This window comes from Rhinolophus hipposideros, assembly GCF_964194185.1.
Source record: "Rhinolophus hipposideros genome assembly, chromosome: 1".
NCBI lineage: Eukaryota > Metazoa > Chordata > Mammalia > Chiroptera > Rhinolophidae > Rhinolophus > Rhinolophus hipposideros.
The window spans coordinates 70,781,257-70,808,967 of NC_138047.1; the positions used below are offsets into that span (position 1 = coordinate 70,781,257).

Sequence of the window (27,711 nt, forward strand, 5' to 3'; positions counted from 1 at the left end):
AAGCAAAGTTCATCTTACTTCTTTTTGACAATGTTCACTCTGTTGATGAGAACTGATAATTAAAGTAATTATTTTACATGGAGAATACCTTGGTCTGATGTGTATACTAAATGTGTAAAATAACTCTTATAGAATATTATGCTATCTTTATGTATTCCTCAAATTACCTGTTCATGGAATATTCCAAATAAAAATGTCATCAGTATGTCTCACTAAATTTTTCCATTATCCACATGTAGTAGGATGAGTGGCTATAATTCCACAGAACAAACTTTTATTGATCACCTCCTGTGCTTAGTACCTTGTGTTATAAACTTCAGAAAAGACAAAGCTTCACAAAACCTTACATACTATTCCAATCTATTTGAAGAGACAGAGATTTTATATAATATATGCGAATATAACTCTTTCAGTGATATTGAATTACAAGAAATGGTCATTTTTGTACTTCAAAAATGGTTGACTTGATAATTTCATATGGTTTAACCTAATACACATTTACAACTTACATGTATAATGAAAATGGAAATACAAACGAGTAATGTAAACATGTTTAGGTATGACTTATAGAAAGACTCACGCATGTCATTGCATTTGAGACACTTCTTTAAGAATGATTGGGATTTTAATAGCGGTGGGTTGGGGGAAGTATGGTATAAAGGAATCATTAATTCATAGAACAAATATTTATTGAGCACCTACTAAGTACTCAACATGAAGTTAACCATTGAACTAGAATAGTGAAAAAGACAGACATAATCCCTGATTTCATGGAGTTGTACTCTTTAGCACCTGATGTTTAGACTGAAGAAGAGAGATAACTTCAGAAAAGAGACTTGATAAATTATCTTTCTCAAATACCCTTTCTAAGATTAAAGGCCAGGAGGTGACCAGACCTATTTCCTAAAGTTCCATGTCATAAGGCTACTAAGTTAAGATAATGAAAACTTAATTACACTCAATTTAATGAAAAGCATGCCAGTAATTCATTGACTATAAATGACTGTTGTAGTGTCACAACTTAAAATATCTGTGATTCTAAGACACAAAAGTGTAAAGAGTGTTTGCATTCATTTAATAAAAGTTAAACATCTCACCTATTTCCTTTTGAATCTGTATGAGCAACATTTCCTATATAATGTCCTACTGTGACATTAAGTTCTCATGATATTTAAATAAAGGTTCTGTGAAGAAGAGTTCAGTTGCCAAATAATATGAGGTTAAAAAAAAAGTTTTTTTTTTCATTGCAGAACTTTCCTGGGACTTTTACACACAAATTTAATATATTCTTTTGTCCAAAAGGGTATTATAATTATTGTAGTTTTTTAAATTAGTTGACCACAAAGCCTTTTGTTTACTTGTTAGTTTTTATTTTGTTTTGTTCTCCAAATAGCACTTATAAGACCCTGGTGGTTCACTTAACGGAGTTTAAGGGGGAAAACCCTCATACATAGGGCATATGTTGGGGGAAGAACCTATTAGAAAAAGGCTAGAAAGTTTGATCAGGAACAGATTGTATTGAAGCTTTTGAATATATGCCCAAGGAGGATGTGTTTTATTCCATGAACAAAGGGGGTTCAAGAGTGCCAAAAGAATGTATACACATTTTAAGAAAGGAAATAAAACTGCATTAAAATGTAATAATATATACCGATAACAAAAGTTGAATACAAGTCACATTTGACTTCTGCAATTACAAGAGATCTCACAGTGGTTACCATCAGCATAATTTTAATACAGGTTTTTTTCTTTCTTAAAATGTGTATACATTTTTTGACACCCTCTGTATTTTAAGAAATAGAATGATAAAATCAGTTAGATCTGTGCTTTAGGCCTGCAACTATCTGAAGAATGGATTGCTGAAAAGAAAGGACAAAACAAAGAAGGGATAGGAGGCTAGTTGAATAATCTAAGAAGTATATAATAAAGTCCACTACTAGGAGAGTAGCAGCAAGAATTAAAAATAGAAAGATGTTTTGTGGGAAAATCCTGAGAAGGAACTGGTAGTAATTGATGATCACTTTGGATTAAGGGATAAAGCTGAGATTTCTATTTTTTGTGATGGGATGGAGAGAAGAGTTATATGAAAGAGGAATATAAGAGGAGAATCTCTTTGTGCCACTCTCACAACAAATGGGGACCAGAGTGAGCACAGCATATTTGTGAGAACTCCATTTTTAGTAAAGGCAATTTACTTAAATTTGTGCCCCATTATAGCTTCTCTTCATCAATTTCTTTTTTTCTTTTAAAGTAAGTTTCACCTTTTGCTATTTGGTCGAATGTTTAATACCCTCAAGAATAAAAAGAATCAAATCCTATGCACTACCTTAACTTAGTACTTTAACGAATCACAAAAGGCCACATATGGAAAATCTGACACAAGTCAAGGAAGGCAGATGAAAGCATGAAAGATAAAATTTTAGCTGACCTACTGAGCCTGATTTTTTTTTCCTGAGAAAAGGGGTAATGATATTACACAGCTTTTTAAAAGTCTTTTCTGTGTTTTGTAGATTTGGCAGAATTTAGGAAGACACTGGGTATAACGGCCAAGAGCAAAGGCTTTGGAATCAGAGCCCTGGGTTCATATCCTCGCTCTGACACCTCTTAGGTATATGAATTGGGGACAGTTAGTTTCTTTATCCTGTTGAGCCTCAGTATTCTCATTTACAAAAGAAGAAGCCCAAAAGTATCTCATAAGATTGTTTTTATGACTAAATGGTCTGATACATATAAGGTATTCAGTATAAAGCTTGTAATTCTATTTTTGTTGTTGTTATGTTGGTCCTATTGATATTATTCTGCTAATGTGAGAACAATTAAAAATGAAAAGGAAAAATCTCAGGGATTATTGAAATTTCAAAGCAACCAACGTTTTCTAAACTCCCTTGCTTCTTCATAGAGGGGAATATTTGCTTTTTGATGGTAAATTTTAGGTACCATGGAAACAAGGGTTGGAAAGACTTCAAGTAAATAGAAAGCAAGCAGTCAAGCCTGAGTTTTTCTTAAAAATGTAACCATAAAATTTTGAACAGATCAAGATTTTAATGGGATTCTGAAAGAACACAGGTACTTATTACTATATTACCAAAATCAAAAGCTTCTGATTATTGAAAATTTTAAACCATCTAATATATACTGCTTTCCACTTTTCTGCTTTTTATATTACATACTTGCAAGAAATGTAAATGTGGTTTCACTGATGGAAAAGCAAATAATACCAGTAGTGAATGATCTTTAATCAGTATATTTTATAATCAATGCTATTGCTGTGCTCAGTAAGTACAAATAATCATTTGTTTCATACATCAGACCAAGAGAGTCTGTTTAAAGCTTTCCTAATTTAAAAGGAAGAATTTTGTGCCTTGGAGGAAAAACATTCGTTCTTTTCTTCAGTTTTATTTTTTTGGGGGTATTGATGTGAAGATACATTTGAGGGAGATTTTATTGAATGCAGTTGATTTTTCCTAGTTGCAAGGCAATGTATCTGATTGCCACTAAACATGCTTCTAATATCATTATTCTAAGGTGGAGGTATCTATAAAAAGTGAACTTGTTTGCAATGACTTGTCTCTGTCCTATCATCTGAGAACCAATTTGATTTTTTAAATGTCAAGAAAATTTCTCTGACTTGTAATATATTTCAAGACAATGTATTCTAACATTTCTTGTGATTAGGAACCATTAAGAGCCCAACATGACTATAATCAGACTATTTTAAGTGGAGAGTTGAGGACCAAAATTGCAGGTGAATGAAGCTTCAAAGGGGGAAAAAAAGCAAGCAGTTCAATTCAATTCCATTCACAATGTTTCTGATTTCACAGGAAAGCAAAGAGCTCTAATACTAGAGAGCTATACATTTCCCCCCAATACTGTACAGATTGGAGATTTATGGTAGCAAGCAAAAAGATTCAAGAAAGTGCTTTGGGCTTTTATTTTCAGGTTTTATTATTTCTAATGAAAATAACGGATTCACAAGATTGGAAAAAAAAAACAAAAACAAAAAACAATGAATAAAAGGATTCTCCAGATTCTGAGCTGTAAACTACTTGTTGCATATTTCTCCAGGAAATCCTAATGCATAAGCAAATCTATGTGCATCCTCTTTCTTTACATAATGAGGCTATATTGCATGTAATGTTCTGTACTTTAGTTTTCACTTAAAATTCTGTCTGAAAGATTTTTCTGCAGCTATAACATGTGGAGAAATTTCAGTGCTTTAAGAAGCATCACAGGATTCCAACCTAGGGGTAAACAGTCCTTGACATGCTACTGCAACAGGGTACAAGGGACAACCTTGCATGCAATCTTTGTGCTCATTTGGAATTTTATTTATAGATAGTTCCTAAATTTGTAATTACTGAAGAAAGGGTATATACATTTAAATGATAGGTATTTTCAAATTGTCCTTCAAAAAGATTGTATCAGTTTGGAACTTTATCAACAAACTACAAGATATTCTCTATCCCACTCCTTCATCAGTACTGTATGCTGACACCTGTTTTCATGGGGACAACATCACCTTAGATGCTTATTTACCATTTGCATTTTTTCCCTGTATCTCTGTGTTCAGACTCTGCTCAATTTTCTCTTGGGTTGCTGATCTTTTGCTTAAATATATTTTAAGAGATAGTTACATATTAATTAAATTAGCCCTTTGATTAACATCTGTCCACAGATGTAATTAGGTTTAGTTTCTTTTTTGTTCATTTTTTTGGAGTTTTTTTCCAAAATCCTGGGGAGGGAGGATCTGTACGTTGGCTTTGTGGTTTTCTTGATTTGAATATTCAAATTTAATAATACTTTCTTATAAGACTTCCATTTTATCTTCATTAAAAAGGCTTTGCCCATCACTGAAACCAACCAACCAACCAACAAAATTTTCCCCTAGTGATGATGATGATAATGATGATGACATTATGCCCTAACATCTAGCATTTATTTTATTTTAAAGAATGAGATAGAACTCAAGCTTTATTTATTTATTTTATACTTTCCCAAATGCCTATGTTGTGGGTTGAAAAACCATCTTTAACACATTGTAGAAAGCCTTAGGTATTTGAGTGTTTCCTGGTCTCTATTTTAATTCATTAATCTGTATATTTTATCCTCTGCTAAGATCAAACTCTTTTAACTTCCTTAGCTTTATAATACGTTTATAAAGAGCTGAGTTTCCCTCATTATACTCCTATTTCAGAATTCTCTCAGCTATTATTTTTCATATAATACTGGTGATCTTATGGATTCATTTATAAACATTAAACATTTAAAAATGTATTGTTTTTCTATCTAAGAACAAGATGTGTCTTTCCTCTTATTCAAATCATTGCTTTTTTTTTTTTTCCTTGTGGTTGAGAGCCCCCTCTTCAACCAACTGAGCCATCCGGGAGCTCAGTGGCAGCTCAGCTCAAGGTGCCATGTTCAATCTTAGTTGCAGGGGGCAGAGCCCACCATCCCTTGCGGGACTAGAGGAGTTGAACCGGCAAACCCTGTGGTTGAGACCCCACTGGCCCATGTGGGAATCGAACCGGCAGCCTTCAGAGTTAGGAGCACAGAGCTCCAACCACCTGAGCCACCGGGCCGGCCCCATTGCATTTTTTTTTGTCTCTGAGTAAAATTTAAACTTTTTCTTTCTAAATTCTGCAAATTTCTTGTTAACTTAATAACTGCATATTTTCTTTTTAAGTGATATAGTTTGTTCCATTATAATCTGAATTGGCTATCTGTACAGTACACAAGTAGATGAGTTATGTAAATATTTTATCAGCCATTTTTCTGGATTCTCTTGATCTTTTTCCAATTTTTTACTTTAAAAATGCATTTTTTCCAGATCTCTAAAAATCATGTTAGTTGTCAAAAATGATCATTTTCCACTTTCTTTACAATTTTTATATATTTTAATTATTTGTTTTGTATAATTGCACTGAATAGTATGTTAAAAACTATACCAAATAATACTGGTATCTGAGGGTATATGCCTTTTTCCTAACTTTAAAGCTAATACATCATCTAGATGTTGACTTTCTTGTAAAGTTTTGGATGAAAATTAAAGACAACAAAAAGGCATATTATATTCTACTCCATCCATGAATCTTAGGAGATTCAAGTATTGGAACTACCAAATCTTCCCTTAGCTTTCATCTGTCCCATCCTGAATTTGAATGAAAACATGCCATATATTTCATTTGTAGTTGTTTTGAATGGTATTTTTAAATATTGGTATGTACAATATTAATTACTTTTATGTGAAAATAATAAAAGTATGCTTTACAGAAATAAAGTGTGTGCATATACATGTATATATATGCACACACACAGAAGGTGACAAAAAGTATACACATTTTAGGAAAGGAAAAAAAATCTATTAAAATTGTAATACTCAATATATACCAATAACAGAAGATGAATACAAGTCACTTTTGACTTCTGCAATTACAAGAGGTGCTCAAAGTGGTTACCATCAGTGTCCAGACACTTCTGATTATAGTGAACTACTATTTGAGCAACATTGACCAAAGTGTCCACGTGTGTGTGTGTGTGTGTGTGTGTGTGTGTGTGTGTGTGTGTTTGTAAAATGAAACCAACATAGCATTGCAACTGTGAGAGATGCTCAATATCAGAACAGTTTTGGTTTTATTTCTAATCTTCCCATATAAGCATTTTCTTTAATTTAGTAAAGACAAGCCTAAATATGTTTGTGACTCTCATTTTAGCTTTTATGATTTCTTTGCTTTTCCTCTTACCATTAAAACTTCTATGTTTGAAATCTTTACAGATAAATGAGCTAAAACAAATAAAACTCATTTCACTCAAGATTGTGAAGACATGTGGTGAAGTTATTTTTCTGAGTAATTAGACCAAGAGATGGGCCAATTTCCTGAGGTCAGCTACCGTACAGTTGGATACCCAGTCATTTCTGTCATCAGCTTGCATGCAGAGAATGTATTGATTCACAAATTGACAAACTATTAGGTAGAGCTCCCACCTGATTGACTCAGACCATGTGTGTTATATAAATGTATGCTTCACATGCCTCTTCTCAGAACTTTCACAGTCTGTTCTATTTCTTTATGTCTCATCACCTCAATATGCTCATGTTAGAGGCATTGAGTACAGATCTCCTTCAAGGGCTGGTCTTTGCTCACCCTTGGTTAATCCCAATTTGGATACAAATATGAATTAATAACGATTTGGATTTTGAAAACATGTATCCATTTGGGTATGTAAAGATACTCATGAAGGGAAATGAAGATATTTAAATGCTTCCACTTTTGTCACGTATGTCACTATTCATCTTGGAAATTACTGATTAGTGAAATCTTAATATTTAAAATATATATTTTATATATTTTAAAATCATCGATCTGGAAGGGATCTGAAAGTTCGAATTGCTCTTCTCCCTGCTGGAGAGCAAAAACACCTAACCCACTGTATGTCTTTCCAAATTAAAAACTCTAGGAGATTCCACAACTATCTTAAGTTACCCACCATAGAGTAAATAATTGCTATCAAGAAAGTTTCTTTCGTACTCAATCTAAATTCCTCAAGTTATTAAAATCCACTTCATCCTTTCTATGCCTTTATATTACCATTAAGGATGATATTTACAGAGCAATAAAGTCAGGAGCTGTTACCATGCCAGGATCATGATCCACTCAGATGGTGGCTACACTCACCATTTCTCTTCCTGGATCCCACACTATCTCTATCTCAATCACCCTCAAATTAACTTTAAATAAGGTAAGAATTAGGATTCATTTTTAGATATAAGTTAAGGATACACGATCCTTTGAATCTACAGCACTTACAAATGGTCTAAAAAATGTAAGGGGAAATTATGCATGTCAATTAACATTGGAGGGTCATGTAAACAAGCATGATTTATCCTTAGTTAAATATGTTCCCCAACCCCAGGATATTTAGACCTGACCTGACACCAGATTTGACACACAAATGAAATCCAAGGACATCTTTTACTAGGACATTTAGCATTAATTCAGTCCATTCATTCTCATTATTTGTCTTCTTAAGCATGAACGTTTTAATTCCATATAGTCCAACAGGAATGAAATCAAGATGTATTCATCACATTTTACTTTGCAATGCATGGAATGATACCACCAAATCTTAACCAAACTGATTCAAAACATTTTAGCAAAGAATAATAACTTCATTTTCAATTTCAGTAATTGAATGAATAGTATGACAACATGCTAAAGTAGTGAGTAAGTGAATCCTAAGCAGCAGTCCAAATGCAATGGTCAACTCACCAGAGGTTTCATCTACTCTCTCATCTACTATGTGGTCCTTCTGATGAACCCATTCACTATTACACTTGAAGTAGATCTGAGTGGCAGGGCTGGCTTTACAGTACAGGTTCACAGGCTTATTCTTCACAATATAAGCTTCTTCGGGCTCAATAAGAAAATGTGGCAGAGGCTCAGGTGGATCAGATGGAAAGGTTTCTGGCAGTTCATGAAAAAAGTCATCGTCTGGTAAAACAAGAAGAAAGCGGAAAACATTCAAAACATGGTAGCCAATTGCCTTTACTTGCTACTCGTTTAAAAATAATGCCTCATAAATGATCTAATTAAGCATTTGAGTGCCTGGTGTGATGCACCAGGCAGTGTTAGGTCTATTGACTGCTCAATTAAGGATTTAAATTATCATTCTCATTTCTGTGCATGGCAAAACTCAACACCAGGGAGGAGAAATATCTTGCCCTGAACACACGGGCAGTAAATAGCAGCACTGTGATCAGAACCTAGGTTTGTGTCCCTCAAAAACTGTGATGATCCCGATAGAGTACTATACCTCTCATTACACAGTGTTATCCTTGAGAGCTGACAAAAGCAAAAGCAATTTCATTGGGAAAATTTGTTTGAAAAGTATAAGGCTCATAGGTAAATTTTAAATCCTTGGCAAGGAGCTGAGAAGGAATATGAGAAACATGAATTAAGGATCAGATTTATAATTTTTAAAAAATGCCACTGCATGAAATATTGATTCATTTAACCAAAAATATTTATTGAACTTAAAATTATGCTAAGTACTGGAAATATAGACGATAATATCAAGTCAGCCAACAGTAGAGCTAAAGTACAGCTGAGAATCTAGCAATGTTATTTGGTCTCATTTTGAAATTATACCTCAAATGTCATATGTGTTATGTGAATAGTCAAAAGTATGCTCATTAGAATATAACTGAGTATTATCATAAAGAACAATAGCCTTGTTTTTTACAACACTGAAAATGATCAAATATATTGTTCCTACCCTGATGTTTCAACACCAATGAATAAACAAAACCTAAAACGATTGAGATGTTTGCACACTTTGCAGTATGTTTTTCTTTAACTTGGGTTCTGCACGATTCCAAATTAAAAAAAAAAAAAGAAAATAATAAAAGTGCCTTTTAAAAATCCCATTATCATATTTTACAAAAGTCAAGGTAATATATCATCTATTTATCACATTGTGTGTTCTCCACCCAGAGTCAGTTCCCCTTCCATCACCATATATTTGACCCCATTTACAGAATTATACACCTGAAACCTATGTAACTTTACTAATCATTGTCACCCCAGTAAATTTTAATTTTAAAAAAAGTCAAGTTAAAAAGAGTCTTCCAATACACTATAGAGTTAAGCCTGATAATTCTCTTCCATGAGAAACAGAGGGAATAAAACTATTATTAATTCCCTAGGTCGATTGAGCACTCTAGGCTAATATGTAAAGTTAAAACTGTGATGCCAAAATTAAAAGTTTTTACAAGTCCTTTAAAAGTATATATGTTCAGTAGTTATGTATATTAGTACATATATATATATATATATATATATATATATATATATATATATACAGTGTTCATAGGATATGTTATTGGTAGTTAAAGACTGGTTGCTCAGATATTACCTCAAAACTCATTGCATCACTCATTCGTCTGCTGCCCTATTATGGGTATGTGGATAGTTGTCTACTAAGTAACATGGCCTTGGACGTTTTTCTTATAGGTCATGGGATAGCTGTCAAAGAGTAAAGGCATCCGGGCTTTTCTGACTTGGTTTGCAATAAAAATTGGCTTCACTTGCATCACAGACAAAACTAGCTTTCAAAGCTGATCCATAATTATAAATTCCTGACACTGACATGTGAATGATGTTTCCTGTAGCTAGCATTCTTTTTTACTTTATTTCCTTAATTTATTTTCTTAAGCCAGGGCATCATTTCTGGTTTTTCTATTGTTGAACATCAAGGACCCAGACTGTCAGGTTACTAAAGGATAACCTTGTTTCCATCAATTCCAGCTTCTTCAGTCAATATGCAAGAACACTCAAGATATCTTAAATAAAAATGGTTCAGAAAGGCAAAAGGATGGGGAATGGAGTTAGTGACAGATCCATCAGCACAAGCTTATGTCTTGAAGGCATTATTCAGTTTTTTTCTTCGAAAGCACTTATTGTTATATATAATGACAGTGCTGATAATCAATAAAGCTCCACAAAATATTGGACTCCAATTCTGTAAAATGTTAGTTATAGTTTTTAATTATTATTTGCTCATGAAGGCAGTGGGTCAGTTAGACTATTATTATTATTTTTACTATTGGTGTATATTCGTACACACAATAACTTTTGTATGACTTTCCTAACAATATATATATTTAGGTATGTAAAATATAAAAATCAGTCAGTCAGTCATTGATTTAGAAGGTGAGATTTGTTCCTTTAAAAGGAATGATGATTGCAAGACATCAGATGATTGTATAGTATCTTACCTTATTCAAGAATGTAGCCAAAGGACTTATACATTCACATCTGACAGAAAGAGAGGCACCAAAAAGTGATTACCCTGCCTTGCCAAAGCATGTATCTCTTTCTTCTGATATTTTATTATAAACTACTGGGAGGACTAATGGAAGTTGAGAAAGTCACACATATGTTTTCAAGTCAAAAGGGGCTATGTTAAGTGCTGGAAAAAAATAATAGTGATTTAATAATGTAAAAATGTATAGAAATCTAATTTTGTATTTCCTTAATTTTGGGTTTTAAGACAAGCAAATCACTACAAATAAAGAGACATAATTTATATCTTGGTTTGAGGGTTCATAAAGTGTTGATTTTTCAAGGCGCTTATTAAATAACACTTAATATGCAAGTTATTAGGGAATTATTTCTATCATTTGAAATGCTTTCATCATGTGGTAAACCCGGTGTTTCTTTTACATGTCTTTCTAGTTTTTGTATGAGCCCCATCTCTTAAATTTTCTCTAGAGAGATGCCTTAACTAACCACAGCATATTAGTTTATTAACATCTCTCGTAATATATGTATAGTATATTTACTGCTCTAGGTGAATTCACAATAGGAAATATGGCACTTCTAGTACTCAATTCAGGTGTTGGGAATGATATTTATGAAGATAATTTTCAAGACCCTGTGTCAGTAAGATATGTATTGTGGGATAGATGTGACAAAATGCAATCAGCTGATTATCAATAGGCTCATGGGCTGCTTTGAAATTCTTCCCTTGTCCATTTGCAACAGTTGGCCCGGGTACCATGCCCAACCATGGATATCAGCTCAGATAATAGCTCCCCATTATCAGGTTAAGCATGCTAAGACAACACTTTCGTTGCTCTAGACAAAAATGGTATTAGCAATAATTTTCAATATAGTGGTCTATCAGAAATTGTCTTTTAATGAAATTTCCTCGATTTCTATTCTAGAGTAATTTTTTAATCAAAAAAGCTACCAATCCTCTTCAACCAAACGTATAAAGGAAACTTCTGAGTATTTAAATATCCAGCATTATTATATCTATATGTATTTAACAAGGAGAAAAATGATCATCTTCAAATACCATGTGTATTTCTCAAGGAAAAAGGATCATGTACAAACACATCTTAATGAATATTTAGTTCCTTTGCAATATGCATTTGCCTTGCATACATGTGGAGTAATCTACTTTTCAGTTTTTGCAACCAGTTTCATGCACCTATTCCCAATTTTCAAAAGCCAGAAATATATAACAAATGTTTAATAACTAGGAATGAAAGCTCTTTGAAGGAAGGGATTACATCGTTTTCATTTTTATTTTCCGAAAGTCTAGCGTAGTGCCATACAGGAGGTCAATAAAAATCTTACGGAAGCAAAAATAGTAACATTAATAGTAACTTTGATCATTCCTAAAAGATTCACAAGATATTTTAGAGTTTACAGTGCCTCAAATTCATTTACAAATATAAGATGTTAAAACCATAGTAAGATTTACAAACTTGATTGGCTACAAAATTTTTGTGGTCCACTGCAGAATGAAAATCCAGGGATCTTTCTTAAAAATGTATTAAGAATTCTGGGATGGTGAAAGCAGAGCATTAAATAAAGTGCAGGTCCTGTGTGACAGATAGGACGAACCACATACCCGTGAAGCTGGTCCTGTCTACAAATGTCACTTGAGCGTTCCACTTTGTGGAAAATCTGAGAACTGAAATTATATCTTTATTAGTAGATATTCGTTTTGAAACTTATTTGGCATTTCCTGGCTTCTTACACAGATTAGATGTTTTCTAGAAGAAGACATGGGTTTTCAAACAATGAAACTGAGGCTCCAATCAGTTCTCTAAGCAAGTGTGTTTGCAAGTGAAAGCATGTGATTTTATCTGTTCATGGCTTTCCCTTTGGATATATACCAGGGTCTCTCCAAGGGCCTAATCCAAAACAAGCAAATCCCTGTCACACTGAGGTTAACTCTTTCAGAGCACTAGGGGACTGTTTAATACAAGAGATGATATAGCCAGAGATTCTACCTTGAGCCTGGTAGACTGTTTACTGAGATCAGTTCCTAGCATGCGATTCATTTTACTATACAAATAAACCAACTTTCTGTTACTATTAAGGTCTCAGGCCAAAACCTGAAGCTAGAAAAGAACAATTTAACTTTTCAGCAGGGAGTGCATCCTCTCAGCACTTTATTCCATAATAAAAAAATCTGAAGTCTCCTGAAGTCTTCAGGGTGATAATAGGAACTCAGTGTGTGAATAGCAACTTGAGTCTGTGAGCTTATTTCGGGTAACATGCCACAGTTATTCCACATTATTATATGTTATATAAAGGCACACCCAGATGTTGATATTGACTGCATTATGCTCTATGGGCAAAATGTTTGATTAATTACATTGCTAAACAAGTTTTTTACGTGAAGTTCCTTCAGATTAACAAAGTTAAATTCCCATAGTTGTTTTTGTTTTGTTCATTGAATTCAGTATTACCTTTAAGCATAACTGCCTTTGTGATTTAGATATAACATTACTATTCATTTTACCCTCCTCTACTACTTGAATAAATTTTATACTTTCTAGTATTACTGAATAATGAAATTGACATTTTTAAATCTAGATATCAGATAAATCTCTATTTCCTTTTCTGTTATCTCATACAGCCTTTGTTTTTTCATTTATATACAAGAAGAGAAAGCTTTGTACCTTGTGTTATTTTCATAGACTTTCGTTCCACCTAATCCTTGACAGGAAAATATTATGCTATGAACATCAATCTAGGAAGTTTTAGGTTGCTGGCTTTTATGGTTATATATCAAGCCTTAATTTTCATCAACTTAATACATAAGTTTCTATATTTCAGAATCATAAGACTTAAACTATTATTGCTTATATCATAAAATATAGGATTATTATCTCTTTGTCTGAGACCTGAAGCGTATTCTTCTGAAATGGAATTTACTTCCAAATGATTCAAGAGCAATTTAAAATGAATGACTGCAGAGCTAATTTTATCTGCATTTGGCTGCCCATCCATCAGAGAGATAATTCATGATATATTACAACAAAAGGCAGCTGGAATGAACTATTTGAATGAGACTCCAGCTTATTTTTAATATTTTGATTAAAATATTCTTTGGAAGACAAAGACTATGGTCTATATATCAAACGACATATTAATGGATTCATCATTTAAATTTAAGTGGCTGAATATATAATTCCTTAAATGTATTGTGCAATTTGGAGGTACTGAATGATTTCTAACTCCAAAATAAAAAATAAAAATAAAACTTTTCTGCTTCTAAAGATGTGCTTTCCAAATCATGCCCATACATTAATAGTGACATGAAGTCAACATGCTATTTGACATGCGATTACCTATGAAACAGAAGCACCTCCTTCTGTCCAGTTTAAGCCTCTATGATCTCTGACTTTTACTAATATAAAATCCTCCTATGTGTTTTCCTGCCTACAGTCTATACCTCTGACATGTAGTTTCCATCATGTTCTTAGAAACATTTTTCAAAAATAGATTATTTCTTTCTTCAAATAATTTAATAAATACAACGTAAAGCATGATGGTTTCTTTTTGCTTATCAGATTAGCTAAAAAATGTTGAATGATTGATAAGGGGTTGAGGAAATGTACATTTGCATATACTGGCCATAGTGTAAATTGGTATCATAGTAGAGAAAATTTGACAATATGAATCAAAATTAAATCTCTGCATACCTCCAAATAGGTTATCCCCCATCTTGGAATCCATCTTACAGATATCATAGTGCACACGTATGCATGCACGGAAACACACAAACACATGTGTGTGCACACACACATGCATAAAGATGTTCACTATAGCATTGTTCATTTAAAAATAAATGACAAAAGGCAGCTGGAATTAAAGATTTAAGTGAGACAAGAACAACTGAAAATCAACTGAAGAATGGCTAATTATTTATGACACATCCTTCCAAGAGAATACAGTTTCACCAATAAAAACAAGGAAACAGATTTGTATGTGTAATACTAGAAGGGCATCGTTAGTCCCTAAGCAAAGAAAACAAGTTTTTAGCCAATCTGTATGAAACGATAACACTGTTTGTTAAGAAAGAAAGGAGAGAAGTTTGTGTGTGTGTGTGTGTGTGCAAACTGCATCAATAAATCACAAGAAATATAACCTAAAGCCTAGAACCCAGCACACAAAAAAATATTGACAGTAATTACTTCTGGGGAGGAGAATCAGAGGACTTTAGAGGGAACTTTTACCTTCTATTTGGAGTAGCTCTTTCAAATGCGAGATTATGCATTATTTCTATTTTTAATGTGCTTTTTGGATTTTTATTAAAATTCAGAGAATTAAATAATTCTCTGTGCAAACTACTGCTTCAGTCTGGAATGACTGCCACAGGTTTTTTTTCACTAAATCAAACCTTCCAAACCAATTATACTGACTCCATAAAGCCTTACATGATGTCTCCATTAAAACTTGTGTTTAAAGACCATGTTAATGTAGCTCTATCGCATTTATTTCATTCTTTCTAGTTTTATCTCATTTTCCGTGGCCCTAATTTTCTTATCGCTGTGACCGCTGATTTTGAACTAAAATAGTTTACTATCTTTCTCACAGGTTGTTCAAAAATAAATATTTGTTGATCACCTTCTATGTGCTAGAACTGTCCTCATGGTTGTAGTTGAAGCTGCACTTGATCTCTCAATGAAATCTTTTTACTTATAGAAAGAAATAATGAAATAAAATATATTAAGCTTATGATAATCTAAATTTGTAATAAAAATTGGTCTATTAGTCTGGAACACGTTTATAATTCATTAGTACTTGGCTTTTACTTTAAAGTGCTTCATTTTAGGGTGTCAGGAATGTTTGTTAATATGTGTAGTCTTACATAGTGAACCAAGGAAAAGGTCTATCATTTTCTTACTCTCTATTAATGGTTAGAGCTACAAATTCTGTACTATAATTATGAACTTCAGGAATCTGAAGAATAAAACAAGATCATTCAGAAGAAAATTATAAAAATTAAACGATTGCCAATTGATAAATAAGAGAACATAAACTTAGGGCTAACCTTATTTCACCAAGAGAATGAAAGACAGTTCAAAGGAATCTAATAAAGATTTGCAAATTCAACTTTATAATATATGCCCATGACACATGCTGATCTCTGTCCTAGAAAACTCTCTGTGATGGTCAGTTATATGTGTCAACTTGGACAGGAATACATTCCCGTTATTTAAACACTAATCTAGGTGTTGCTATGAAGGTGTTTTGTGGATGTGATTAAGTCCACAATTACCAACCTTATGTAAGAGAGGTTATGCTAGATAATCTCGGTGTGCCTGTTTCCATCAGTTGAAAAGCCTTATAAGCACAGTTGAGGATTCTCTGAGCAACACGTAGATCAGTGTTTGATTGAATAACCAGGGACCGTGGTATAGCCACGCTGACACATAAAAGTGGCTGTTACACTTTCCACAATTTCATCTTCACCCTGTTTCATAACTCTTGCTCATGCTGCAGATATCAAAAAAACCCTCCTCTAAAGATCCCCCTCTTCCAAATCCTGGACATAAGCCCCTGCTATCATCTTTCATTGCTTTCTACTCTTGTTACATTTTTTCCACTAGAAGGCAAGTTCAGAGCATTAGAAACAGTGTTTATCTTATTCACTTTTGCATAACTGATGTCTAGTCCAGTCTGGCATGGATTTCAAGGTTGTTTTTGTTTTTTCCCTTTTCCATTTGAATTGTTGTTCCTAAAGAAGTTCTGCAGCATAGGATAGAAACATATAGGAATTACTTCATCAAAAGAAATCATGAAAAAAAATCTTTGCACAAAATACAACAGAAATATACACATATAAAAGGTGGTCCTTTAGTGTTTACAAATATAGATCCAGTTCCCTCATTAAAACAATTTATAGCTATCTTCTATGCAAGTGTTCATGACACATATCATAAAGTGAACAAAGACTTGGAATAAATACATTCCCTCACTAAATAATCAAAGTTGAATTTAAAACATGTCATGAGTGGGAAATAATATGATACCTATGAGTACAGCGCCTCTTCAACCTCTTGGCCTCTTGACTTCATTTTTCCACTCCCTCCTTTTTGAAACTTCCTCCTCTGTTGGGAACTGTGCATTAGCACTAGATTGCTTCCCATCCCATCTTTGCGACCTTTCTCTTTCTTCTTTGCTGCTTGAGTATAGTCAGATATTTACCAAGGTTCTCTCCTTTAGTCTCTCCCTTGGGCATCTCATCCACAACACGGGCTTCAATGATCAGATCACGTCACATGCACAATCTTCCACTCCACTCCTCCCCTCCCCCCGTGTCTTTGCATTGACTGAGAATGAAATCAGGCTCTTTACCAAGACCAGCAAAGACCCACCCGATCTGATTGCTGATGGCCTCTATGTCTCATTTTCTACCCTCCTGATATTTCCTCATCATTCTTAAGCAAACAGACTGGTATTTGTATCTTTGCACACAACAAACTCAGTCCTACCCTAAGGCATTGGCACTTGCTTTTCATTTCTCTAGGAAAGACCCTTGGTCAAGACCAAGAGATTCTTGACCAGTCAATCTCAAATCTCTTGTGTCTCTCCAAAAAGCATGTCATTCTATTTGATTTCTTCTTATCACCTATCACTATCTTAAATTCAGTAAGTTAGTTGCTTATGTTCTTTTCCGCTCCCACAGAACTCCAAGCTTAATGAGGTCAGACATTTTGTCTATTTTGTTCAACACTATCCATCAACATCAGATGAATGTATCTTCACTCTAAAATTAGCTTCTCCTTTGCACTCAACTCCTTATTTCTGACAATATATATTTTTCACAGTCAAAAGATTGGAGCCCTGTCTCCCCATCAGGTCGAACCCATTTACATCAATAGTGCATATCAGCTCTACAATGTCTCCCTCACAATCAACCCCATTCTCCTTTTTTTCATCAGAACTCAAGTTGAAGTCCTTCCCATTTTCATTTGGATTATTACAAGAGCCTTGCTACTGATTTGCTTCGATCCTGACTTTCCTTCCATAATTCCTTTTATAACACACCGCTATATTAGCATTTCTAAATAGAAAGTGGACTCATAATGGCTTCTGCTGTCGACTGTCAGTATTCAACAAAACATGGTCCAGAATTTATTTAATTTTTAACTTATTTACCATCCCTCCACCAAAGCCAAATTTGGTCATTCTGTACTCCATGAACAGCTTAAATTCCCCCACACACACACTTTTGTATATTTACCCCTCACCTAATGTCTCATTCCCTACTGACTCTTTAATGGTTATCTCAATACTACTGAAAAATCTATACTAATCCCCAGGGAAAAACCATTCCTTGGTGTTCAATTGTAAAAATCATTTAATGCAATTTGAGAGCTCCAGTCATTTTTGTATTCCTTCTTGCAATCAGCTCAACCATACATCTAGTGGGCTCTAAAACTTTTTCTCAATTTAAGTGAACATATCTAAAATTGATTACTTGTTTCAAGAACTATGAAGGGAATTAATGTCATCTCCATAGATAATGTATTTTGGTAATTCAAATTATCTGAATACAATCTATTTATCTATCTGTCTATCTATCTATCTATAGAAAATCTGTATATATTTTTAACTATGATGGAAATTTTCAAGTGTGTGGAAAATGATAGAACAAAGAAACTCAATTACCCATAACCCAGTTTCAAGGAATTTTCAAGTGTTCTAATTTTGTTTCACATATAAAAATTTTTTTAAGCATTCAGAATTCATAAGTAAGGGACAGTGAACATATCAGAGTACTAGGCTGAGAGAGTAAAAAAGACAAATATCACCCAATTAAGAATAAGAATTAAATTTATAATATTGCAAACAACAAAAATAAGACCAAAGGCAAAGTATTAAAGATAAGAACACTTGGCTTAAGGGCATCCACAAAATTAAGACCTAAAACTAATAATGATTAATAGTGAGACCACATGGTTCAAAGTATATTTTACAAGACATAACCGTTAAAAAATTCTAATCTGAGATTTACCATACAAATTAGAAACTCTGTTTAGTGACCTTGGAGTGAAGAAATTATCCCTTAAATTTAATGAAATAATTTATTAATAAGACATGAAAAAAACACAGTACAGTTGACCCTTGAGCAACATGGGTTTGAAATCCAGGGGCCCACTTATATGTGGATTTTTTTCCAATAAATACACATACTACTAAAAATATATTTCCTTATGGTTTTCTTAATAACATTTTGTTTTCTCTAGGTTGCTTTATGATTGTAGGCTGCAAGAATACACTACCTATTATATATAACACACAACATGTGTATTTATTGAGTGTTCCAGTTAATAGTAGGCTTTTGGTAGTTATTTTTGGGGGAGTCAAAGTTTATACATGGGCTTTCAACTGTGTGGGGGTTCAGCGTGCCGAACCCCACCTTGTTGAAGGATCGGGCAACTGTAGTCCATAAGTTGATAATTAAGACCTTCCTCTTCTACTTTAAATAATTAGGACCTTCCTCTTCTTTTTTACTTGCTCCTACTCATCCTCTAAGCCTCAGCGCAGGTATCATTTTTTCTAAGACGTTTTCTCTGACTTTCCACCTCTACTAGCTTAGCATCTCGCTCTTCCCTACCCCTACCTTCAACTTTGTCACAGCCACATATATACATTTTTAATGCTGCATTTTACAATTAACTTTGTAGCTAATTAACTGGTTCTTGTTCACCTTTGTATACTTGGTGCTTATTATTGTCTGTTATATATAATTTTATGTATTATTACAGAATATACAAATATATAATTTTTGAATAAATGGTTGCAGGGCTTTCCATATCTAGAGAAGAACACACAGACCTTGGGTTCTCATAAACTGTGAATTGTGTCATTGGTACAAAAATTGGCTTTGGGCGCTCACAAACTTGGGTTTGAATCTTAGCATTGCTGTTTACTATGTATGGGACTTTCAGCATTTCACCTAATCTCAGTTTCCATGGCTGTAAAATGGGTAGGAATAGCAATGTGGTGAAAGTGTGTGAGTTACATGAAATAGGTATAGGAATGATTTAGCACAGAGCTGACCATAGATAAGATCTTCACATATGATAACTATTTGTATTATTTTCTTGTTGTGTTGTTATTGTGGATACTAAGCTTCTCTCATTTTCCTACACACGCTTGAGCACTATGTCTTTAACTCATCTTCCTGAAATGTCCTTTCTCTATTGTGCCTAGGAAACTCCTACTCTTTTTCCCAAGTTCACCTTAATCTTTATCTTCTCCAGGAAGTCATTCTAGACTCTTCCAGAATGGGTTTGTTGCCCTCTCTCTCTGCTAATACTGCACAATATGCACTGCTATATCGTTGCACTTATCACACAGTAATATGTCATATTGTGCTTTTCTGTGCTTCCATTACACAGAGAGCTTATTTGAACAAGCTTATATGTATTTTACTTATGAATCTGTATTACCAGCCATGTTTGGTACATAGCAGGGCTACAAGATAAATAAAAGATGATGTTTGTTGAATGAATTGATAAGGAGGTACAGAAATTCCTAAACCTGTAAGTTTCCAAAAACTTTTTTCAATGTCAAAGTCAATACTCTTCCTTTTTCTATTTTGTAACAACAACAACAACAACAACAACAACAAAAACACAAAAAAAACCTTCAGGTTTTTTTCTTTAGTATCTTCTTACAGATCCTCATTCTTTCTCGTGGGTATATGAAATAGTTTTGTATCACCTTAGTTTTTTCTCTTTTCAAATTTGGACATAATTTATAAATAAAATTTCAGAACTTGCTTTCTCATTAATAATCTCCATATATGCAAACACCAGTTACCATATCATTTCCCAAAATATGTTTATTTTTAGGTAACATATTAGGCTGCTTTGGAGTAGCCAGCAGGAAGTGGTAAAAGGAACAATGAATGTGAGCTGGGAACCTGGTGCGAGTCCTTGTCACTTTCTCAATGATTTATTCCTTTTTGTAAGTGGAGTTAGGTGTGTAGGTCGATAGGTAGATTTGTATAGAGTGAACGAATATCCACATTGTGAATACACCATACATGCAAACAACAGAGTTTCAAGAATGTGAGAGTACTCTAGAAGTCCTCTCATTTAGAGGTCTGTGCATCCATCACAACTGTGAATCAGGACAGTGAGGGGAAGGCCAGGGTTACAAAGATGGGAAAAGATACTCAGAGAATCGACTCATTTCTTTGCGTTCTGTCTCACTGGCTGCATGGCTGTCTCAGAACTGTGGGGTGGGGAAACATTAGCGAGTAATTTGTTGCCTAATTAAATGTCCACATAGAATTTTTGAGTTTGTACAACTGTCTCATTTTATAGAAGAGGAAACTGAGGCCCAGATAGTCTGAGTGACTTGTACAAGACTGCATGGCTATTAAGTGGCAGGAACAGAACTCCCAGGCCAATACTGAAATTTGATGGCTGTGGTATATATTTTCTGATTATGTAAGCTGTGTGGCACTGCCTCAATTGATCCTTCTAATTCATCTGATGTTTATTTTGTGTTCTTATGTTTGAGCTACCACATGGATTATTACTTTTTACATGTTATTTTTTTCTTTATTAAATAGTTAACAATATTAATATATTTTAGTTGCTAAAATTCTACAATAAACAAATAACAAATATGGAAAGTCACTCCTCAAGGTCCATGTCACTCCCAAAACCTACTTACTGTTGACACTAGTGTTTTGTTCCAGACCTTTTTCTATGCAATTACTTAAGCAGTTGTGTGTGTAAATGCATGTGAATATATGTATAGCATTAAAAAATACAAATGGGATCATGCTGTCCATGTTTTGTGTTGACTACTGTTTTTTATAGTAAATTCTTTGCCTTACTTAATCCATCACTTGCCAAAGTTGATGCTGTCATATGGCTACTATATGCCAACCACTATCCTCCAACATTTTATATAAGCTAACGTCCAATGTTAAGAAAACAAAACAAAACAAAAAACACTATACAATTACGGCTTTGGTAATGCTGGCATGACACCAACATTTCTGCAGATGTTTTTATAACAAAAAACAAACAAGCATCACAACCTTCATTAATTTCATTGTTATCGTTATCTTCTAGATCCATGTGTTTCTTTTTTTAAATCATGGTTTCCATGTGGCATATGATATAAATCCATATTTCATGACTTTACTAGGAAAGGACTAATTCTGCTTGTTGAGTGAAGGTACTGATTATGAACCGATATCCCCACTGTTATCCTTTTTGATGAAGAAAATGACATTCATCCCAAATAAACTGTTTTGAAGGATGATATACCCAGCATCCTAAAAATGATGGTAAGGGAATAAGTCATCTCCAGCAAGGTACACGGTTGGTTAATGTTGGTTAATGTTTCGCTTTTTCACCTCTCCTGTCACTGATAATTACAGCACTTGACACTGGGTCACAAAATTATTAAACCTGAAAGCGGCACCCTTACTTCTCCATGTGAGGCTTCACTTCTCCTTGACACTTTACTCCTGAAACCCCTTTAGGCTCCTGGCCTTTTCTCCCTGCCTTTAACCCCTGCAACTAATTAAATCTGGAAAAGTCTTTGGTGAAAACAGTTTTCCTTCAAAGTTATTCATTCAGAATTCCCCTTCAGGCAGTCTTTGTCACTTTAGCCTAGCCTGCAATCTTTACATGAAGTTGAAAGAGGTGAACTATTTTTATAAGATAAAAAATCTTTCAAGACCTAAATTTAACTTTGATGTTTTAGATAAAGACTATATTTTGAAATATGACAAATGCTTCAGTATTTTAGAAGTTTACAAGTAAACAAAAAGTTCCAAAGACTCTGGTCTCACTAAAGACAGTTACACTTTTTAAAATGTATATTTGGAACTAGTTTTACTTGAGGTCTATAATTAAATTCTACAACAAAAACAGAAACGGATTAACTAACGAGTACAGCTGAATAAGTTTCTTTTGGGAATAATATTGAACCTCAGAAGTAAGCAGCACTTTTAATATTGTTATCAATTTAGAAGAAGACAAAATGAAGGTCAAAGGAAATAAAATATTAAGTCTGAGAATATGGCATGGCTTGAGTAGTTTGTTGTCTGAGATGAAATTAAAACTTGCCGATTTGCCAATTACTGTAAACCTTCTATCATATTTTACAAATAAACAGAAAAAATTACTTTTACTTTGCTTAAGCATGTAAAGATTAGGCATATACCATTGGTTGTTGATCAAGGATTCTCAGCTCCAGGGCTAAACATTGAATGAACTTTAATGATAGGCTCTACCTATCATTAGCTTAAAGCCGGAAGTGTTCTCAGTTTAGTAATTGTTACCTGTACTGCTTCTAAGAAGAGGTAAAGAAAGTTTTCTCTATGAAATCATTTTTTTCTATATTGTTTAATGATACTAGAATGCCATCTTTTTAACTACCAAAGTTTGAGTGTATTTCCCCAAACTAGAAGAGCTAGGAAAGGAATCCTGGTTCTTTTGGCTTTGTGAGCCTGACTGTTCTATAAATGAAGCTCCTCCCACAGCATGAAAACTTATTTGTGAAGACAATTTTCTTACAGTACTGTTAGCAATATGTCAACAACTACAAAAAAAAAACAAGTACGTATAAAGCTCTTACAAAATGCCAGATACCCCACTAAGTACTTTAGAACTTATTCCTTCATTTAATTCCCAAAACAGCACCCTGGGTAATATTGCTATCTCTGTTGTAAAGATGAAAAAAATAGAGGAATGGAGAAGCCAATTAACTTGCCTAAGGTCCACAAAGCTAATAAGGAACAGAAATTTCCCTTGACTAACTGCAACACACAGACTTGGAGAACCACCTGACGAACAATCACCTTTGTAGAGTTTCTCAATATCTATCAGTTACAGGTCAAAATGAGAAATATACAGATGCTACATTTTCAATATATAATGTTACATATACTGTATCTGCTAGTCTCTTCAGAGATCTTAATGATATGTTCTTTTTACTCTTTTATTTGGTTTACTCTCTAATTTACTCAACCAACATATTTATAATAACTGTTTTAAATTACCTATAAAAGCTAGTGTCTAGATAAAAATAATAATAATAATAAAAGGACAGCAAATCATTGCCCACAAAATGGATTGGAAAAATAAAACACAAGTGGCATGGAATAGGTGTAAGCGTTTTGAAAATTGTTAACTGCTTCACAGTTAACTGGGTCACAGAATAACATATTAGCACTGTTAAAAATTATTGTCAAATAAGTAATAAAAAGTTAAGACAATTTTCAAAAAGAATATATAAGGAAAATATTCTATGCTATGTAGTACAACTTAACTGCAAAGTTTATCAGATTTTTAACTATTATTCTTGAGCTAAAAATCTTAACTTGCATTTTATTCACCTAGAAAGTGTTTCTTCAGAATATCAATAATATGAATAATGATTATGAACTCATATAAAGTGGACCAGAAGGCAGGGCCACTGAGAGTAGAACTCTGGTCTCTTTTGTCACAGGAGGTTGATTTCTTTGAATAGTATCCATTTTCCTTTCACCAAGGTCTCTGTCTTATCAAACCTCCAACGAAGAAATAGGAGTTGACAATCTTTCCAAATATAAAGGAGGCAAATGATTTGTGGAAAAGAAGAATAACAAGGTTTCCTCACACTGAGGTGTTTTATCAGCAGTGCACTCAGGCCTAGAAAATGTAGGTCTTGAGCACATGTGGTTATTTTCAGGAAGGCCTACCTTTTCCGTCTTCCACTTCAGTAAACTCGGGGAGTGAAAAACCATTTTGTGACTACAGCTAGTTCATTGACATTAGCAACATATCATTTTCCAAAGTTTGAGAGAGCAATGGATTGATTTCAGGGTTCACAGTGGGGCAGGGCAAGACATAACAGCTCGTATGGCTTTCGGAAACAATATAAATTCATAGAGCTATTTCAAGGTTTCATGAAGATGTGATAAACTACTGGATTGGGTTACACATTTCCTCCTGCAGGGACTATTTTATCCACTCCTCTTAGAGAAGTCAGGCTGATTTGTTGTTTTCATGCTCTGTTTTTCTTCAAATCTCCTTAAATAAGCAGGTTGATTTCAGGGCAGACCCCCCAACTCCCTCTTTTTCTGTGTGGGTTCAACTCAAGTTCTTGGGAAATCATTATCCTTTTCATACTTTCCAGACTGAATGCTACAAAAAGTGAATCAAAAAGTAAACCAAACTAAACTAAAATAAAATGTGGTTATCAAGGATATGCTGTTCTGTGCACATGTGGATGCAGAATCATGCAGTATTTATGCAACTGTCTCCTACGCAGTGTGGGCTGCAGGCAGATGGAATGCCTGTGACTAAAATACACACAAGTCCCTTAGGCCAAAGTGTCACTTTACTCTCACCCAAACCAGAACCACAATCAAATCAAAGTAAACAAAATCCTTTCAATAGTCAGGAGAGCAGAGAAACAAGGATGCTATTTGAATTTGTTACTGTTGAAATCACTGCCAGTACTTCAGTGAAAGCTTCTACTTATAGGATTTGTCAGAAAAATCAAGTTGCCTTTTGTAATAAATTAGGAAATCAAGTTGAATCTTACTGAATCAAAGACTTAAGAAATATTCTTTTGACTCATTATCAATTTACCCTGCTTCTGGTTCTTCAGTATTCTCAGAAAACCATGCTGCAGGTCTCAAAAAGCCTGACTGTTAATTATCTGCAAATCTCATACTTCATAGGAATAACTGAATTAATGAGTGATAACACGCAAAACATACTGCACTCAGTGTCAGACCTCCATTGTCAAGACATATATCCTTCCTGAGCCTTGGTTTCATCACCTGTTAAGTGGAGGATGATACAGTAGAAACACGTTTTCTCTGTCCATCATCCATTTCGTCTCGTCTTGTGACAGAAATGTCCCCTATGCTCTCGGGCCATGTGGTTCAGTTTTCCCATTCATGTCCCCTCTAGTCCATTAGAGCATTCTAATCTTGTGACCACAATTACTGGTTCAAGGTGAACACATGACTCAAGGCAGTATCATCAAAGTGAAACCTGGGATCTTGTAATGGAAAGCAAATGATTACTGAAAAGGCTGGCTATTAGTATGGGGCTGTTAGTGGCCATCTGATGTGGGATAAAAAGAGCAAGCGTGAATGAAGCCAACATACAGAAAGGCAGAGCTGAGAGATGTGGAATGGGTTGAGGTCATCCCACATTCAGGTCAATAGATCTGGCTGTGACTGAACTCAGGTGAATCTACTGGGATTTCTGTTACGTGAACCACTAAATTCATTTTATTTGCTTTTGACTTAAACTTGTTTGATTTGGTCTTCTTTCACTTGCATCCTGAAGATTCCTAACTATTACACTGTGGAGACTGAGCTGACATATCAGTGTGAAAAATATTTTTTGAAAGTTCTTATTTGTTTAAATACAAAGGCTAAAATCCTTAGTTTTATAAAATTTATTTGCACTTTTATTCAATTAAGTAAATAAGCTTAAACAATAGTTTCTTATATCACAGGCATTCTATCAGAGCTTGGTAATATGAAGAAAAAGAAAAGAAAACTGGTTTTGAAGGAGTTTATAGGCAAGTAGGGACAGAAACGTGTTCAATAATAATCAGATACTGTAAAAAAAATAAAAACTGTGGCTTATAGAAAGTGCAGGGCTACCACATTACAGAACTCTAGAGGGTGCCATTCACACCATAGCTCAGGTAAATGTCATCCCCTGGAGTTATACACAGAAACCTTAGCTCAACTACACCTCTGTCAGCTGATAGACTGGGCCAGCCATGGTACCAGAAAATATTTCCAATCTCCCTAACAGTTGTGAGCTGTTGCATTTTTTAGTGAACTGATTATTACTCACTATATTTGAGTTTTTAAGGAAATCTCTGGCAGGCAGCTGGCACTGCAGCTTCACCATTCCATCCACCAGAAGCAAATCTCTCAGGTCTTGCTTGGCAATGCTATCATCTGTGAGCAATCAACTGGCAGAGGCACTGCTAAATCAAGCTTGTGCAAACATAAAATATCGCATCTCAGGATTACAGAGGTCTTTGGGCAGTAGGAGATTCATTGAGCATCAGATTAATTATTTGGCAAAACAAGTAGAGCTTTTATGACTCAAAGGTCATTTGCAACAACATACTTTCACACTGTTGCCTCAGCAATAATACTTCATTTTAAGTGGCACAATCAAACTATAAGTAAATTTGTATCCCAATTAATCCAACAGCTGTATATTTTTATAGTGATTGATACGTACTGTGTGAACGAGGCTTTGCTTTTCTCTTGTTCTCAGTCACAAAAGAGAAAAAAAAAAGTTCTTTGATATAATGCCCCTTCTGAAGCAATGCCAAGATAGTTCATTGTTTAGTTACAGAAAAATACTCTGAGACATTCAGGGAGATGCTGCTTTTCTTTTCTGGTGGAATAATAGCCACAGCTCCTCTTGCCACCCTCGTGAGCTCTCTTGATGCCTCCCTCTTGGAGCCACACTAGGACTAGGCCACCTTTCCTCTGCAGGCAAAACAGCTTTGCCGCTGGCTTGAGTTAATAGCTTTATTTTCCCTTGTATGTTGAAGCTCACTCTTCTGGAGGAAGTAATTATAATCCAGTATTTGAACCAAGCTGGACGAACTCTTTGGATAAAGTATTGGGCTGACATATCCATATACATTCATACCTGTATTTGCTGCTAGCTTGGCTGCATGTTCATAATTACCCAACTCTGTCATCCCTAGCCTGGCCTTCTGCTGCTGCTCTTACCCATGATGCAGCCCCCTCTGACTGCATGCTGCAAAATACTAAAGAAGTTGGAAGCTTCTGGAAGCTGAAATGTTTGGCTCTAAGCTGAGCTGGCAAAATACACCTGTGTCTACCTAGTTCATATGCTGATGTTCAAAAGTATGGATA

The 27,711-nt window shown here is 34.3% G+C and overlaps 1 protein-coding gene across 3 annotated transcripts in view; it reads right to left on the minus strand.

Moving 5' to 3' along the window:
* UNC5C (unc-5 netrin receptor C) overlaps positions 1-27,711 on the minus strand; it is a 368,028-nt gene that overhangs the window by 140,658 nt on the left and 199,659 nt on the right. For all 3 annotated transcript variants that reach the window (XM_081059736.1, XM_081059735.1, XM_081059737.1), the window contains one exon: positions 8,268-8,489. In XM_081059736.1, the coding sequence (XP_080915862.1) occupies positions 8,268-8,489 (222 nt within the window). The remainder of the gene's footprint in view (positions 1-8,267; positions 8,490-27,711) is intronic.